Source organism: Arachis duranensis, chromosome 8 (genome assembly GCF_000817695.3).
Source record: "Arachis duranensis cultivar V14167 chromosome 8, aradu.V14167.gnm2.J7QH, whole genome shotgun sequence".
Classification (NCBI taxonomy): Eukaryota; Viridiplantae; Streptophyta; class Magnoliopsida; order Fabales; family Fabaceae; genus Arachis; species Arachis duranensis.
Genome location: NC_029779.3, coordinates 37,816,602 through 37,834,389, shown reverse-complemented (window position 1 = coordinate 37,834,389; position 17,788 = coordinate 37,816,602). Strand labels below are relative to the sequence as shown.

The window sequence follows — 17,788 nt, the reverse complement described above, 5'->3', positions numbered from 1 at the left end:
GAAATGTCACAAGTGCACATTGATTATTCTTTTTTTTATCAATATAATCATCTTTATGAAAATTGTATGTCCTCTCCTTTTTCCTCGCTTTTCCAACTCCAAGGTCTTGAGGGAATCCTCAGTTTTTTAATGTAAATAAATAAATGGAGATGCTCAACAACAACTGGCACACAATTAAAAAAGAAGACTCAATAAATTGAAGAACTGAACATAATAATAATATAGTGCAGCCATTCTTATCTTTTATTTGTCAATCCAACCACAATTTTAATTTTCTCTTAGTCCTCACTCTGTTCTACATTAAGAAAATGAGAAGCATTATTTCAAAAGTTGTTCTTATTATTTTTGTAACTGTAACACTTGATCATCATGTTGTTGAATGCCGCACTCTTAACACTAATAACAACAATCCCTCTGATGGGTTATTATTGGTCTCTGATGGAGTTCTTGATCATCATGTTCATCCTCAACATGCAAACACTAATTACTTACACCTCAAACACCAACAATTTGAGGTTTCTGTTGTTGAGCCTCCTCCTTCAGGGAAGTACTGCAAACAAATGTATGGGTTCTTGCCATGTTCCAACAACATTTTTGGCCACTTGTTCCTGATATTGGTGTATGAGTACTTGTTGTTCCATGGTGAATCATACTTGGCTGCTGGTGGTGAACAAATCTTCAAGATTCTTGGACCTGGTGTCTTTGGTGCTAGTGCCTTTGATATCCTTGGTGCACTTCCTGAGTCCTTGATTCTTCTTGGTATGATTTTCTTCCTTTTAATTCATGTATGTTTCTTTATTTGGAACGGTTAGATATATAAATTTATGTGATTTCAGATTTTGGCATTTAATTATCAAAATTCTGGTACTAAAAGATTTTATAGTTCGATTTTTATTATCTGATGAATGTTAGAAGACCATCAAAATTTATTATTTTTAACCATCAGTTAGCTATTAATGTTTAAAATTATGCGATAAAATATATTAGAGGTGGTTGCCTGGCTTCTTTGCTGTTATCTGGACAACTTGGATAGATCGCAATGATAGACTTTTGAGGAATCAAGGCTCAAGCGTGGTGAAAATCATAAACAGGTCCTTTTTGCTAGCTGATGAGTGGAGTGGTGGTGAATCTTTTGGTTGTTAATGGCTATGCCGAAGATAACTAGAAATTGTTTTATGATTGAGTAGCCAGTTGTTATTTACTTTGTTACTCTATCATGTTGTGTTGAGCTTTTTTTACTTTAAAAAAATATATATATTATTAGATTATTATACTAAAAGAACTAAAATATAAGAATTGAGTTGATGGCTAAATAATGACTAAAAACAATAAATTCTAATGACCTTCTAACATTTTTCTTACCTCCTAAAATATTTACAAAATCGGACTATAAATAATTATATACGAAGAAGCCTGTTAGATATATAATTATTGTATCTTTCAATGCAGTACTTAGCTAATCTTCATTTTTTTGTGTGGATTATGTTTCTTTATATAAGTGACTGGGCTTTCAAGTGATAAGGAGAGTGCACAAGAGTCTGCTTCAACTGGAGTTGGCTTGTTGGCTGGTTCCTCCATTTTGCTTCTCACTCTTGTGTGGGGAACCTGTGTCATCATTGGAAAGCAAAAGATGAAGAATGACTTTGATGGAACGATTTCAACAACGGAAAGGATAAAAAATTCATTGACTGGTATCATCTTGGTTATTTTCAGAGTTCTTTTTAGTTCATAATGTTTGTTATTTTGTCTTATAACAGAAAAAACAGAACAATTTCTTCTCCTTTGGAGTTACATAAATTGACATAAAAGAATTACATAGGTTATGGAATCAGTATGGACGTAGAGACTAGAAAGATGGCAAGAATCATGACGTTATCAGTTATTCCACTCTTCATAATGCAGATTCCCAACTTGTTCCACACCTCACACTATGTGACCTTGATAGTTGCTCTTACCATAGCTATCATCTTTCTAATCTCATACTTCATTTACCAGGTTTCTCATCCAACATTTTCTATTAGCCTTTAGACTACCTCCTTAAAATCACTTTATCATTGTGAATTACCAGAATGAGTTTTACATTGTCAATCAAATAGTCCTTTAAGTTAAATATTTTTGTTGATAGTAACATGGACGAGATATTTTTTATATGATTTTAATTTTAATATAATGACAGTATATAATTATCTAATTAAATTTATGTATTTAGATAATTTTTTAAATAATAAATTTAAAAATTAATTATTTTTGTTGATGTAGCAATATACTGTTAAATGAGTATGTAAAACTCTTTTACTTATATATACTGTCATGAAAATTAAATACTTTCTACATTTTCTGCAGATATTCAAACCTCACATAGAGAAAACAAGATTAGAGTACGTAAAACATGATGATCTAATATTAAGGATTTTGGAACGCGTGGAGAAGCAAACTCTACAAAAGATTCTGGCCGAGGATGGCACTCCCAATGTAACTGCCATAAGTGGGTGAGTCAGATCTCAGGGAACAGTTTCTTGAATCAATTTGATTAGCATCTATACATATCATAACAGAATTACTTTTGTAACTATCTTCTTGATTATGCAGGCTATACCATGAAATTAGTCAGCATGGGGGCAAGGATTTATCAGCATCAGAAGTAAAAGACTTACTGCTCAAGAACAAATTAACAGACACAAACATCAAAGAAGAACAGATAGCAGACATGTTGAAGATTTTTGACAGAAATGGTGACCAAATTATAACCAAGGAAGAATTTGTGAGTGGCTTGACAGAATACATTAACCAAACAAAACATGCTTTGGATAGACAATACCTCCCAAAAGAATCACTCAACAAAGTGTATCAGGTAATGCATAATGCTAAATTTGACATATTACTATTTTGTCCTCTGTTTTTTTTAGAGACAACACAGAAAGTTACTTCTAGAATCTTTCGGATTATGTGGAATCTCAGGTGCAGTCAATTATGTAAAGTTGATAATTGGAACCGTTAAATGAAAATTTAGTCAAATCAGTCAAATTATTTAACGATCAACTTCAGGTGAAGTTGAAAATGCAAAATTGTAGATATCATGTTTTTATTAATTTTCCTTTCCTTCCATTGGTGTATCCTGCTAACTATGCATATCCTTATAATATTCTGAATAGACATTTATCAAGCCATGGATTGAACATGTGAGAAAGGAAAGAGAATTAAAGGGACATCTTATATCAGAAGTCTTAAAGCATGTTCAGAATGATGTGGTTGGCAGACTCCTAAATGATGAAGGCACAGCTGATAAAGCAGCTATCAGAAGGTCAGTTTCTGCAATTGTTTGGCATATACTTTTCGTCTAAGAATAACCCGTCGCTTGACGGTTATTCTAGACGGAAGAGATTGTATACTGTAATTTGTTGTATTTTCACTTCATGTGTGCAAGACAAAAACTGAAAAACTAAAATTCCAAATTGATTCAAACTACAACAGGCTATTTGAGGAAGTTGATTGCAATGGGGATAACCATGTTTCGAGATCTGAGTTGGAAAGAATGGTGAAGAACATTCACTTTAGTCATGTGGTGGACGTGGAGGAGGCAGTTACAAAACTAGTCCAAGATCTTGATATTAATAGAGACAATGAAATCAGTAAGGAGGAATTTGTTGATGGTTTTACAAAATGGATAAACTCCAATTCCAGCCAAACTGCTCACTCAAAATCTTCATCTCATGGAACCCATCAAGTATTTTCACTCTTCCTTTCATTCTGTTAAAACCATTCTAATTTCTTTGTTCTTGTTACTTAAACTCAATACAAGCACTAATCTCACATTTTGACTAGTTTGAGAGTTTAGTTGTCCAGCAATTTTTTATTGGCAAAAACGTTTAACCATTCCGAAATGATTGTGGATTAGACTTGGGAAGATGTTGAGAAGGTTATGGAACAGAACCAAAGCAAAGGAATATCTGCATGGATGGAGGCAATAGGATATGTGGTGTTGGGAATTACCATGTTGTCCCTTCTTGCAGAGCCTCTAATAGCAAGTGTTCAGAACTTCTCCCAAGAAGCAGGGATTTCTTCTTTTTTCATCTCATTTATTTTAGTACCTTTGGCTACAAATTTTAGAGAAGCAACGTCTGCAATCAGAGAAGCTAGCCATAAGAAGAGTAGTAACACTTCGCAAACAATATATGAGGTTAGTAATATTCTTATACCGTTTATCCCAAGTTTTTTGGAAAGATAATAATTTAAAATTATTTTATTTGATTTAATATTCTTAATTTTATGCATGTAATATCCATAATCACACACTTATTACATTAATATTATTCAATATTCCAAGAGTAATTAAAGAAATATAAAATAAGATAAGCGATGACTAAAGAATGTAAGACAAAATAACTTTAAACTTTTGCACTTATTATTATTTTTTTTTGTCTCTCAAATATTTTTGCTTTTTTATCATTCACAATAAATGTGAACTAGTCAAAATGGTAAATACACACTTATAACCAGATAGTTAAGGTTAATAGTCAAATTAGTCCAAAAAAAAATGCATTCTTTAAATTTGTCTTTAAAATTTTTTTTCAATCAAATTGATTTTTCAAAGATTACAAATTAATCACATCTGTCTTTCCGTTACTCAACTCATAATTTTCGTCAACTATTGATGATATTAAATGTTAATTGATAGCATACATGACACATAACATGTCAATTAGACATTAACTAAATATGTTTACGAAAATCTATCACTTTAGTCACTAGGTCATATTAAGAATAAGATTTTTGTAATCGAGAAAAATGACTAAATTAATAAATTTTTATAAACATATTTGATCGATATCCAATTAGACATATCAGGTATTATATATTATCAATCTTTGAAGAAAATTGGAAAACAGATGTGATTAATTCGTAATTTTTGAATGACTAATTTAATTAAAAAAAATCTTTCATGGACAAATTTAAAGAATATCTTATTTTTTAGAGACTAATTTAACTATTAATTCTAGATATTTATATTAGAAATTCGGGTAAATGGATGCAGATATATGGAGCAGTGTTCATGAACAACATTCTTGGATTTGTGGTGATATCTATTCTGATATATGTGAGGGACATTACTTGGGAATTCTCAGCAGATGTTCTTGTTGTGGCCATTGGTTGTGCCGTCATGGGGATTGCTGCTAGTTTCCGCCACACTTTCCCTCTTTGGACATCAATCCCCGCATATCTTTTATACCTCATATCATTGCTCTTTGTTTTTGTTCTCAAAGATATCTTCAACTATGTTTAGTGAACGAACTATTAGAGTCTAGGGAGTGAGACCAACTAAACTATCTGACTATGGTTTCGTGAGCAAGTATTATTAAGTGGAATGAATTGTCAAATGTATCACACAATGCATGTTCGATTCGTTTATCTAATTTAATATATATATTAAATTTGAGATTAAAGTAGCTTTGTATTAAAAGACAATCACATAATATCATATTGTGCAGAGCTAATAAATGTGGCTAAGAATTGGAAAATAGTATTAGATCATGCAAAAAAATATGATTATAATCTTATACGGTACGATTTAATCTGATAAAAAGAAATGTAGATGATATGATTGAATTCCTTGCAAAACGAGATGCTTAAATAGATTCGAATGATAACTAATAATTGGCTTCAAATGGTCATCTTTCTCGAAGTCTTTATATGAAAAATTAATTAAATCAATATCTAAAGATTTTTAAAAGTGGATATTTTAATTTTCACATAAAATTAATACATAACTCAATTTTTAATATTTTATCTCAACAGACAAATCAGTCTCCAGTTTATTTTCTGGCAGAATAATTACTTAGATTAGTTCCTAAAAATTTTAAAATCGGACATTTTAGTCCTGGTAAAATTAATACACAGATCAATTCCAACGTTTTTCTCTATCAGACATACCAATCCTTATCCATTTTACTTTTACTATATGTCGACATTTATTATTATTAACTTAGTTTTATGTATGTGGACGATAACGCTAGCATATTAATACACTCTTTTCGTTAAAAACAATTAAGGTAAATAATGATGCTTTGAAATCCAAATTAAAATATTTTCTTTTAATAAAAATATGTTTTTAAAATATGACATCTTTTGATTATATTAAATACAAAAATATCAAATGATTTCAATCTTACATTTTTTTGTAGAATAATCTCTAATAATTTTATTGAATATTATTATTATTATTATTATTATTATTATTATTATTATTATTATTATTATTATATACATAATAATTTTATCATTATTTTTATCCAAAAAATACAAAAAGTTATGGTATAGTATTATTGTGTAATTAATGATGATGTTAATAATAATAATAATTTATTTTACTTTTTTGGACGGAAAATTGTTATATTTGACGGAAAAAAAACATTGGAGATTAATCTATGTATTAATTTTTTTGGGACTAAAATGTCTATTTTAAAAATTTTTGAAAATTAATTTGGGTAATTATTCTGCCAAAAAATAAACTGAAAACTAATTTATTGTTTACTGAAATAAAACTTTGAGAATTGATTTATGTAAATTTTTTTTAATCTTTAGAGAATAATTTAAATAATTACTCTTATATTAATGTTATTTTATCAAAATAAATTAATGCTCCTTCTTATTAGATGTTCAAAGAAAAAGGATTACCACATAATAATTTGTCATTGTTACATTAGTTTAATGGTATTTATTTCTAAAACATCTATCTTTCATTTAAAAACTATATTTACATCAATTTTTAAAAAACATTATGCGTACTGAAAATTCTCTGAACGAATTTGAGAAGCACTAACAAGAGAAGGAGAACCTAAAAAATAGGAGTACTAAAAAAATGAAGAGGAGGGTGCTCCTATAGAAGAAGTAATCGAAATAATCTTAGAGGAAGACTCTACTATGGAGAGTGTGCAAATAGAAACGGCAGAGAATTTAAAGGCCTTTAATAAATCAAATGATCAAAATAAGAATACTAAAGCTTCTCATAAGGATATGGTGATGACTAACGGCATGGAGACTGCTTGAATCTTGAAAAAATTGTTCAGATGGTTTCTGAAAATTATGAATCTGATTTCGAGAAGGACAGATTTAAAGAGGAACCTTAGCTCCCTTCAATCCCAAACCTATTATCGAAGTGTCCCTAAAGAAATACGATGAATGGTGCAGGCCATGAAAATTTTCTCAAATCGCTGGGCAAAAAAATCAGTCTCCCTTTCATGGAGAGATGGGTAACCAGAAGATGGGCAAAGTAAGGCACCATCAACGTAACAGATCTGGAAGAAAACTTTTTCTTAATTCGTTTCTATGCTCATGAGGACTATGCTTACGCTCTCTTTAAAGGGCCTTCGATGATTGCTGATCACTATCTTTTAGTCCAAAGGTGGAGACCTCTGTTCTTCCCTCATGAGATGGGAATCCAAAAGGTAGCTGTTTGGGTTCGCATTCCAAACCTACCAGCAAAACTCTACAATAAATATTTTCTATGGAAAGTGGGTAACTCTCTAGGCATTATGCTGAAAATCGACGGCCATACGTCTATACACTCCAGAAAAAAATTCGCTCGAATTTGTGTTGAGGTGGACCTTAGGCAGCAACTAGTTCCTTCTTTCTTTGCTTCAGGTAAGGACTTTGACCTGGAATATGAAGGTCTTCATCTAATCTGTTTTAACTGTGGGAGATATGGCCACAGAAAGAACGATTGCCCAGAGTTGAGTATATCGGGCACAAATGCAGTCTCTGTACCAGAAAGTCAACCCACAGACCCACCAGAATACTCCACCAGCAACCGGCTAGAATAGCCACATGCCAAGGAGGATCAAAATCAAAGTCAGAAAGGGGAAGAGTTGGTAGAGAACGATAATCTCGCTGCAAATCAGGAAAGTAATGGCCAAGATATTAGCAAAGATACACCACAATTCATGGCAATTGAGGATCAGCAACAATGTTCTCCTTTTGGTTTCTGGATGGTGGTTAGGAAAAATACTAGAAGAGGTAAGCAATTAAATCAGGAGCCAAAAAAGGAAGAATATGCAACAGATCAACCATCTCACTTTAATGTGTTATCTGATTTAAAGGAAGAAAATACCAACCAAACCAAATGAATCATAGCAGAAACAATAGGGGTGAGCACGGATCAATTTGGTTCGGGTTCAAGGTGAAATTAAAACCGAATCGATTAAAATATAATTGATTCGGTTTGATTCGGATTTATGTTTTTTTGTACATGTATCCGAACCAAACCAAACCGATTAAGAATGGATTGGATCGATTCGGGTAATTGGGTATCTGATAATTTTGAAATTCATAAAAAAAATCAAATTTTTATCTTAAAAATTCAACAAGTATAATAAAATGTAACATCAATATAAATAATCTAAACACTAAATACATTAAAAACTAAACTCATTAAAATCCAAACATATTAATAGTAAGGTGGAAACTCAGGTGCAGTCGACTTCACGTGAAGTTGATACCTGAGAGCTGTTAGATGATTTGACTGATTTGACTAAATTTTCATCTAACGGCTCTTAGGTATAACTTTATCACGATGATCAGATTCGCGGGTTGGTTTGGGTTCCGTACCCCCAAAATCGATACTCGAACCAATCACTAACAAAAGTCATCGATTTGGTTCGAGTTGGACCCGATTATCCGTTGGTTCTAAAACCAATTTAATTGATTCAGTTTGAATTCGAACGGGTAATCGGGTACTCGCTACCCGTGCTCACCCCTAAGAAACAACAATAATCCCTCCATGAAAGGAAAAAAAATATCGAAGAATCAAGGTAAAAAATCTGGAACAAATCAGGACCGTATTTCCAACGTCCAAAAATAAAAAAATTAGTAACCTGTCACAAGTTAAAGTGGCGAGAAATTAGCAAATTAGTCTAAGAAGAATACACCAATTACTTCAAAAGGAAAAAATCATGTTAACCACTCTAAGGCCAGCTCAAACATAGTCACAACCTCATAGGAGATAGTTCAACAATAAAAAATAGGTAAACAAAGTGATCATCAAGACTATTGGAGGAGTTTTAGCTACATGCTAAAAGAACAAGCAAAAGTCCACAAAAAGGGAGGGTATGTATCCATTGCCGGAGAAGTTCAAAGTATTATTTTCGAAGAAAGAATGACACCTCAAGCAGTTTCATCCTCTTCGAGAGTTGATCCTCAACCTATCACAAATCACTCTTTCGATCCAGGAGACCTTTCCTATCATAACAATTCAGGATCTGAACATATGGTGGAAAATCAACCAAGTAACTATATGGTGACAGGGTTTGCTGACCTTATGAGGACTACAGAAGGATCATCGAATTGCTAAGGCTTTATGCCTCCGTATTATTTTTTTTATCAAAATGATTAGTAGAAATATTTTACGGTGAAATAGTAGAGGAGCTTCAGCTAAAAGTTTCTCTACCATTATTAGAGATATGAGCTTTAGATATCATACTTTGCTTATTTGCTTATTTAAAGCCCACATTTCAGGTTCTAAAATAGAAAAATATTAAAATATTTAATTTTAACATTTGGACCATCAGTGAGGCAGAATAATTCTCTCGAGGTATTTGGTACCTCTAGACAAAGATGTCTGGAATGTCCAAATGCTACGCATTTACAAGCAACTAATCTATTACAAGGTCTCTTGGAATAAAGAGGGACCTTGGTTCCTCATGGCTATATATGGCAGCCCTAACCCAACTATCAGAAGGGATCTTTGGTCTATGTTAGAGGAACTTGCTAACCTTATAATTGGGTCTTGGTGTATAGGCAGCGATTTTAATACTATTAAATTTGACTAAGATTCAGGAAGAAGCTCTAATCTCTCCTTAGATACCAACAAATTTATTGATTGCAAATTTTCGATTTGCATCAAATATATTCCTGACGGCTAATTGTTCAAAAAATTTAAGACCGATTCAACAACAATTTCATAAAAATAACCCCTCAACACAAGCAAATCAAACATAATTTTCATGTATTATTGTTAGATTGATCTTAAATTTTTTAAAAATTTAGCCATCAAAAATATATTTAATACAAATTAAAAACTTTTAAAATAAAATTAAAATAAAATAAAATAAAACTTAGCAGGATATTTTTAAAATTTTTTGCCAAAATATACTTTATCTTATTTTTATTGTACCAATAAATTTATTAAAAACAAATACCAATAATAAATGAGACTCCATTTTAATTTACCATTGGACTTGCTCTTACATCTCCCGCTTTTCTGCACGTCCATGAAAACAAATGTTAAAAAAATATATATTTGTATAAAATATACTATATACTATATATTATATATTATTTAGCTTATTTTCAATGACCCAGTAATTTGGTTCGATTGATCGCCGGTTTGATTTTAATAGCTGTTATTTCAATTTTAATTATAATTACTTTGTAGTTTGAAATTTTGGAATTTAGTAAGTAGAGTGAAGAGCGAAGATTGCATCTTGTTTGTAGCAGCAGAATGGTGAAGGTTACGGACTTAGGGTGACGGTGACGGTGATGGTGATGGTGATGGTGATGGTGAAGCTGAGTAATGAGTAGCGAGCAGTGACTGTGAAACCGTCGATATCACTCTTCAACCTAACATATAATATAATCCTTTTTTTTTTATGTGGATCGGATCTGAAAACATTGGATAGGATCATTAATGGATCGGGTTCTGAGGGCGGCGCGTGCCTCCGGTTCCCTCAACCTCTCAAATCGCAACCTCCGGTAACTAACTCACTCCCTCACTCCATTTCCCAATTCTATCCATTCATTTATTCATTCATTGATTTCGCGATTATTGCAGACACGTTCCCGATGAGGTGTATCGCAATCTCGACGGCCTCGGCGGCGACGACAAGTGGTGGGAGGTAGCACCACTAACACCTCTCTCTCTCTCTCATTGGATTGTGAATGAAGCTTTGCAATCTGTTTTATACATTGTTCTTGTTGTTTTTGTTACAGGCTGTGGAGCTTCAGAAGCTGATTTTGGCTCACAATAGCATTGAATCTTTGAAGGATGATATTCGCAACTTGCCTTGCCTTGCTGTCTTGAATCTTAGCCACAACAGGCTTTCTGAGCTCCCGGCTGCTATCGGAGAGTGAGTTCTTACAAATCTCTTCATTTCTTAGTTATTTGCGAGGAAATCTCTTGCCATATTTACTTTACCTTGAATAGTGTTTTAGTTTATATGGGCATTAAATCAATTTAGTTGATTCGGCGACGATTTGGTGGTTGATCAGTAAATATATAGCTCATATGGAATCTCATGACTTAAAGTGATTTATTACTCTGAATGTTCTTCTTTACATGTCATTGTCACGGGATCAAGTAGTGCATGAAATAATCCAAAATGGATCCAAGGAGGTATCGGAAGGTGATAGTGATAGATATCAGTTGAACAGGGGATACTTCATTGTGGCACTTTGTTTTGAGGTTTTGACATGGAACATTTTTGAAAGTTTAAGTAAATATCTATTATTAGATTAGAATGTATGGCTGTTTCACCTAATATTTTTTAATTTAAAATTTTGTATGCTTAATCATAAATACAATGTACACATAGAGTGATAGTATTGAATATTTAATTACAGTTATTCCATATGTAACAAGACTTACTCCTAGAGTAGGTGGATACCTTCTCTTTAGTTGTTTTTGGTTAAGATCGTTGCAGGCATCTGCAATTTTCAAGTTCCAAACTTGTCTGTTGTTTCTGATTGACAGGCTGCCCCAGTTGAAGCTGTTGGATGTTTCATTCAATTTGATATCTAAAATACCAGAGGAAATTGGCTCAGCAACATCACTTGTTAAGTACGTTGTGTTCATTTTCCTTATGCAGAAATGAAAGTGTTCACATCCTGTGATTCTCCTTTGTAATTGATCTACCTTTGTTACAAGAATCAGTAATCTTTTTGTATGATTCTTTTTAGGCTTGATTGTTCAAACAATCAGCTCAAGGAACTTCCAAGCTCACTTGGCAGATGCTTAGAATTGTCCGACCTAAAGGTAATTGTCATGTTGCTAATTGCTGAAACTAAATGTGGATCTAAGTTGGATGGTTAGGTTATGCTACTTGGGTCCAACATGAAAGATGGATTGCCTAAATTATGGTTATTGTGAATTCAAACTTGGAATATTGTTGGCTTTATCTTTCTTGATTTTTATAATTGGACTCCGTTTCTGTGAGTGCATGTTTGTGTGTATTGAATTTTAAAAGCATACACTGACTGTTAACAATGAAAAAACCATGAGATTTCTGTACATGCTGTAATTTAAAGAGTTAAGAACAGTATGGTATTTTGGGTGTATGATTGAAGATGGAACTTTTAATGTAGTAACAACAGCATTGCACTAATCTACCAAAGTTAGTGCAATTTTGGCATCCTCATGCTCTTTGATGACATGGAGTTTATGATACTCTTCTTTCCAGGGATCAAACAATCTTATTGCAAGCTTGCCAGAAGATTTAGCAAATTGTTCCAAATTGTCCAAGCTAGATATGGAGGTAGGCACTTGTATAAAAAATTTGGTGTATTAAATGACAACAAAAATTTTGAGAGGTTAAGGTTTTATTAACCAGTGCCTTCATTATAACCTCTTTCTTCTCTCCAGGGAAACAAGTTAACAGAGATATCTGAAAATCTCTTTTCATCATGGGCCATGCTTACTGAATTCAATGCATGTAGGGCTTTTCTTCTCTAAATACACACATATGCTGCTTTGCTATCAATTTATTATTTTTATTCCTACATGTCAACTCACCAATTTTTTCCATTGTTACCACTACTGCAGCAAAAAACTTGTTGAATGGCATACCAGACAGCATTGGAGGCCTTTCACGTCTAATTCGTCTTGATCTCCACCAAAACAGTGAGCTCTTTGAACAAAGGGTCAATGGTTTTTTGTTTCTCCTTTCTTCATCTTGTCTTAAATCTAGCGTGTCTATGTGTTGTGCAGGAATCTCGTCAATCCCTTCATCAATCATGGGTTGTCATTCACTTGCTGAGATTTATTTGGGGTCAAATTCTAACCTATTAATATGCAAGTCTTCATATTATTAAAAAAAAGCATGCTGAGCACTTGGTTTTCTTCTGCTCAAAACTTCCGCATGTCTGATACATATTGTGCTTTCCTTTTCCAAACCTTATCTAGGAATAACAACCTTTCTACAGTACCTATGGAGATTGGGGCACTTTCTCACCTAGGGACTTTAGATCTTCACTCTAACCAGGTAGCTAGGATTGAAAGGGTATTTTGTAGTTACATTATAATTTAGTACGTTAGATGAGGGCTCCTATGTTCATATAATTTTCTTGAAAAAATAGCAATAACTAGCACATGCTATAATTTTTTTTTTTCATTTTCTTCTCCCTTTGCTTTAGATTGCTAACTTAAAAACCTACTATTTTTCGCAATTGCAGCTGAAAGAGTATCCAGTGGAGGCATGCAAATTGAATCTTCTTGTGTTGGATCTTTCAAACAATTCATTGAGTGGGTTACCCGCTGAAATTGGTAAGGTCAGCAAGTTTTGGTATTTTAATAACCTCCTTTCAGCATGATGCTGTTTGGCTATTTCTATGTTGAAGTGTTAGAGAGTAACACAGAAATAATCTAACATGAAATAAGTGCTTGGTCTTTTCTGTTTAGGTAAGATGACCACCTTGAGGAAACTTTTGCTTACTGGAAATCCTTTGCGGACTCTCCGAAGGTACAGAAAAAGGATTGGTGCTTTGTATAGTCAGTATATGTATTTTTAAATTGTTTTCAACTATTTCTTTTTCACACAGCTCATTAGTCAATGGACCTACACAAGCATTACTCAAATATCTCCGAAGTAGACTTTCTGAAGCTGAAGGTATGTTAAACTGTTAAACGCATATAACTTATGCCTGAACCTGAAACTTATCATACTTATAATACTTTGAAATTATTGTCTAGATTCTGGAGCAGTAATCACAGAAAAAGATGAAGTAATTGCAATGGCTACCCGGCTGTCTATCACTTCAAAGGTGTTGCATCTTTTGTAAAGGAAAAGATTTCTATATGTATATATATATATATATATATACAGCATACAATTACCATTGTCAGCACTCAGTAGCCATATATGATTAATTGCACAAAAGCGAAACAATTCGAGTAAAATTTGATTTGACTGGTGTATCAATTTAAGATTTTGTTTAGAACAAAATTAACACAATTGATTATGTTATACATCCATTATATAACATCTAAGTTGATTACCAAGTGACTATAACAACCGGTTCATTTTGAAGTTATCATGTTGATACTTGCCTGAGATTGATATTCTTAAAATTACTGCAGACACTTCTGTTATATAGTGTTTTTAGTTTTAGTAAAATTTATTTTTCTAGAAAGGAATGTTGTAACAATTGCAGTTATGTTTTTAAATTGTGTCAGGAACTTCCAATGGAAGGACTGGGGTTGAATTCAGTTCCACCAGAAGTATGGGAATCAGGGGAAGTCATGAAACTTGACCTTTCCAAAAACTCCATCCAGGAGTTGCCTGTTGAGCTTTCTTCTTGTGTATCCCTCCAGGTTAACTTTTTCTTCTGTTTGTATTTCCTGTAAGATGTTGCTTTGAGATTCTGGGTTAGCATGTTGTTTGAGTCATGATGTGATTGAATAAATGGTTACAAATTGCATTAAAGCAGATTTGAAATTTTCATACTAATTCATATGTATACTTTTGCACTTTTCAGACATTGATTTTATCTAAGAATCAAATTAAAGACTGGCCAGGTTCAATTCTTAAGTCACTTTCTAGTTTGTCATGTCTGAAGCTGGACAACAATCCTCTGAGGCAGGTAATGACTAATGATTTGGGAGCTTTTCTCTTCTTTTATCCCGTGAAATGAATAATGATATCAACATGTCTATATAACCATTGCAAAAAGTAATGCCTTAGAAGTTATTAAGATGGTTTTTCCAATAGAAAAATATGTATAAATAATTTTGTCTCTCACTGGTGGCAATTACTATTTTGGTATTCTGCATTTCTCTGCCTACAGATAAGATAAATTAGAAAGTAAGACAGTATGTTTTTGTTCCTTTATAGTCGGTCATTTCTAAGTTAATGTTTTCCTCTGGTATTAAACTGTGTCGGTGACCTGCTGTATGTGAAATAAACTTTTGTGTGCATATGATTTATTCTCTGTTTAAAATTCCAATTAGAAGACTAATATCCTGACCCAAGTCTGCAATTTGATTATAGATACCATCAGATGGTTTTGAAGCGGTGCCTATGCTTCAGATCCTGGATCTCAGTGGTAATGCAGCTTCATTAGTTTATGGACCTTCATTTTCTTGTTTGACACACCTTCAAGAGCTTTACCTGAGGTTGGTTATTTGAATCTTATGATTTGCATAAGATCAATTAGACTATCATATGTACATAATTTCACTTTCAAATAACTTTATATTTTTGGGATCTTATGATTAACTTTCATACCACAAAATAACAGGAGAATGCAGCTCAGTGAGTTCCCATCAGATATACTGAAGTTGCATCAACTACAGATCCTTGATTTGAAACAGAATTCCCTTCAGTCAATTCCTGTGGTAATTTTTTTTTTCTCTGCATAGAGAACAAGAAGCAGGCATTTCTAATTTCTATACATATCATTTTTTTTTTCATTTTTTCTCCTTTCTTTCAGGGGATAAAAGATCTCACTTCTCTCAAGGAGCTTGATTTATCTGATAACAACATCTCAGCCCTTCCACCTGAGCTGGTGAGAAACAAATACTGGTTCTTGCTGGTTTTTCATTTAGTTGACTTAATTTCATATCTTTATTGCAACTGTAGTAGTTCATTCACACAACTGAAAACTGAGGAATTTCTTGAAACCTGAATGTTGGGCATGTAAAACTAATAGCCAGAAAAGATAAGATAAATACAGAAACAATCATGCTTTTCATCTCTGGGTGGTATGACTGGTGTCTGCTATATTGTAACATAAAAACAATGAAAATAAATATATCATTTTGAACATCAGCATTTGTGAAACTCATGGCTTGTCCACAATTCATTACATTATTTTGGGAAATTGATTTGATCAGGGTTTGCTGGAGCCAAGCCTTCAAGCATTGAGACTTGATGGGAATCCACTCAGAAGGTAACTTTCTTGTAGCCCAACCTTTTTCATATGCTTTCACAAAATATAGATTTTTTTTTCACAATTTTCAAGATTCTATAAATGATTTTCACATCTTTTTATGTAATTGACTATCGAATGCATAGTGGTTTACTCAAAAAATCACTGTCAAGAAGTATGATACTCCTTAAGTGGATGGAGCTTCAATTATACAAATTTTATTATGCTTTTATATGGTTTGAAAGATTAGATTTTACTTGACCAAATTTACTTCTTCATAAGGCAGAAGAATGCCATGCGTTCTAGAAAAGCAGACACGCGAGGAGATATAGAATGCGTTAAATCCAAATTGAATCAATAACCTTGATTAATGAAATGTTTAAGATCTTTTCTCTTTTTCTTTTTCTTTTTTAAAATGTGATTTTTGGTTTCTCAAAACGGGACAGCAACGGTTGGCCAGTGGCTACTCTGATTAATAACATGCCAAAGGAAAAAGATAAAAGAAGAGGAAGAAGTTAATAATATGAATGGGTTAGCTTGATCAAAGCATATAATTATCCAGTTATACTTGTGCATTATTAATGTATGGTAGATCATATCCTGTATTAATAAATTTTCTGAACTTGTTTCAGCATTCGGAGGACTGTCTTGGATAAAGGAACTAAAGCTGTTCTGAATTATTTGAAGGACAAACTACCGGAGCAATAATTTTATTATTTAATTTATTTTTGGTTTTGAGTGTGCTTCTACCTTTGGGACTTTTTTCCGGCCAGGGTATATGTTTGACTGTTTGTTGTATAACTCGTAAAAGTAATTTATATGTGTTTGACTTTATTTTTGTGGGAGGAAAAAGTTGTAGAATAGTTGACTTCTGTTGTAAAATAAATACTGCAGTTTGTGCCATATGAGCTTACAGATAATTCGTTACATTTAAATTACGTTTCTTGTTCTTAAAAGAATTTGTTAAACCAAAAATTAGAGAGAAAAAAAATCAATCCTACAAGTATTTATTAATTAATTATTATTCATTCCTATAAGTAGTTATTTCTCTAACATAATGTATTTTTTAATATATTATAATATAGATACATGAGATATATTCCTTTTTTTTTTTCCAAAGATAGTAGGTTATATTTCATTAATTATTGAAAAATGAAATACAAAGATGTCCAAAAGCAGGACAGCATAATGAAAGGTGGGGATTTTCCAAAAACACTACACTGAAGGTAATCATCCAACGGTGCAAGGTCGAAAAACGAAAAAAATCTTAAAGAAGAAAGAATGATAAATCAAATTGAATGCAACTAAGAGCTTGCCTCATGGAGATGACGACTTAAACTGGGAGTTCTTTAGATTTCACGGAGCAACTTGACAGAGCTTGCTAGAATGGCAGACGGCATTGAAGTAGAACCTTCAAAAATCAACTGGTTGCGAGCTTTCCAACAGTTCCAGCAAATGATGGCAAGCAATTGAGGATTACGGTCATCATTCTTCAACAGGTTAAGCATCTCTGTTGATGCAATCCACCGTGTCCAAAAGTCGTTAGGACTCTGAGGGGGAAGACAGTCACGAAGATAACTCTGAAACCATACATCTTTAATTCTAGAGCAATCGATCAAACAATGAGTGACTGTTTCGGTGGCTTCATGACAGCAGG

At 32.7% G+C, this 17,788-nt stretch overlaps 2 protein-coding genes across 2 annotated transcripts; both read left to right on the top strand.

Annotated features, from left to right (window-relative positions):
• Window positions 1-247: 247 nt before the first annotated feature.
• On the top strand, window positions 248-5,441 carry LOC107462607 (sodium/calcium exchanger NCL1-like). The gene is made up of 9 exons (XM_016081219.3): window positions 248-759; window positions 1,500-1,691; window positions 1,820-1,995; window positions 2,344-2,489; window positions 2,590-2,851; window positions 3,153-3,301; window positions 3,472-3,724; window positions 3,896-4,177; window positions 5,033-5,441. The coding sequence occupies exons 1-9, from the start codon at window positions 309-311 to the stop codon at window positions 5,279-5,281; spliced, it is 2,160 nt and encodes a 719-aa protein (XP_015936705.1). The 5' UTR covers window positions 248-308; the 3' UTR covers window positions 5,282-5,441.
• A 4,908-nt stretch (window positions 5,442-10,349) lies between these two features.
• Window positions 10,350-17,066, top strand: LOC107462608 (plant intracellular Ras-group-related LRR protein 6). Its single transcript, XM_052252860.1, has 21 exons — window positions 10,350-10,743; window positions 10,823-10,886; window positions 10,981-11,117; window positions 11,741-11,827; window positions 11,947-12,022; window positions 12,447-12,521; window positions 12,629-12,698; window positions 12,809-12,886; window positions 12,974-13,034; window positions 13,169-13,247; window positions 13,438-13,533; window positions 13,669-13,724; window positions 13,804-13,871; window positions 13,955-14,025; window positions 14,438-14,575; window positions 14,740-14,844; window positions 15,252-15,376; window positions 15,502-15,598; window positions 15,694-15,768; window positions 16,097-16,152; window positions 16,764-17,066. The coding sequence occupies exons 1-21, from the start codon at window positions 10,679-10,681 to the stop codon at window positions 16,837-16,839; spliced, it is 1,755 nt and encodes a 584-aa protein (XP_052108820.1). The 5' UTR covers window positions 10,350-10,678; the 3' UTR covers window positions 16,840-17,066.
• The last annotated feature ends 722 nt before the right edge of the window (window positions 17,067-17,788 follow it).

Bases quoted from the DNA above. Each gene is read 5' to 3' on its own strand.
- LOC107462608 (XM_052252860.1), top strand. From the start codon at position 10,679: ATGGATCGGGTTCTGAGGGCGGCGCGTGCCTCCGGTTCCCTCAACCTC. The intron at 10,744-10,822 runs GTAACTAACTCA...CGATTATTGCAG, and splicing joins CTCTCAAATCGCAACCTCCG to ACACGTTCCCGATGAGGTGT. The intron at 12,699-12,808 runs GTAGGGCTTTTC...CCACTACTGCAG, and splicing joins GCTTACTGAATTCAATGCAT to CAAAAAACTTGTTGAATGGC.
- LOC107462607 (XM_016081219.3), top strand. From the start codon at position 309: ATGAGAAGCATTATTTCAAAAGTTGTTCTTATTATTTTTGTAACTGTA. The intron at 1,996-2,343 runs GTTTCTCATCCA...CATTTTCTGCAG, and splicing joins TCTCATACTTCATTTACCAG to ATATTCAAACCTCACATAGA. The intron at 2,490-2,589 runs GTGAGTCAGATC...TTGATTATGCAG, and splicing joins AATGTAACTGCCATAAGTGG to GCTATACCATGAAATTAGTC.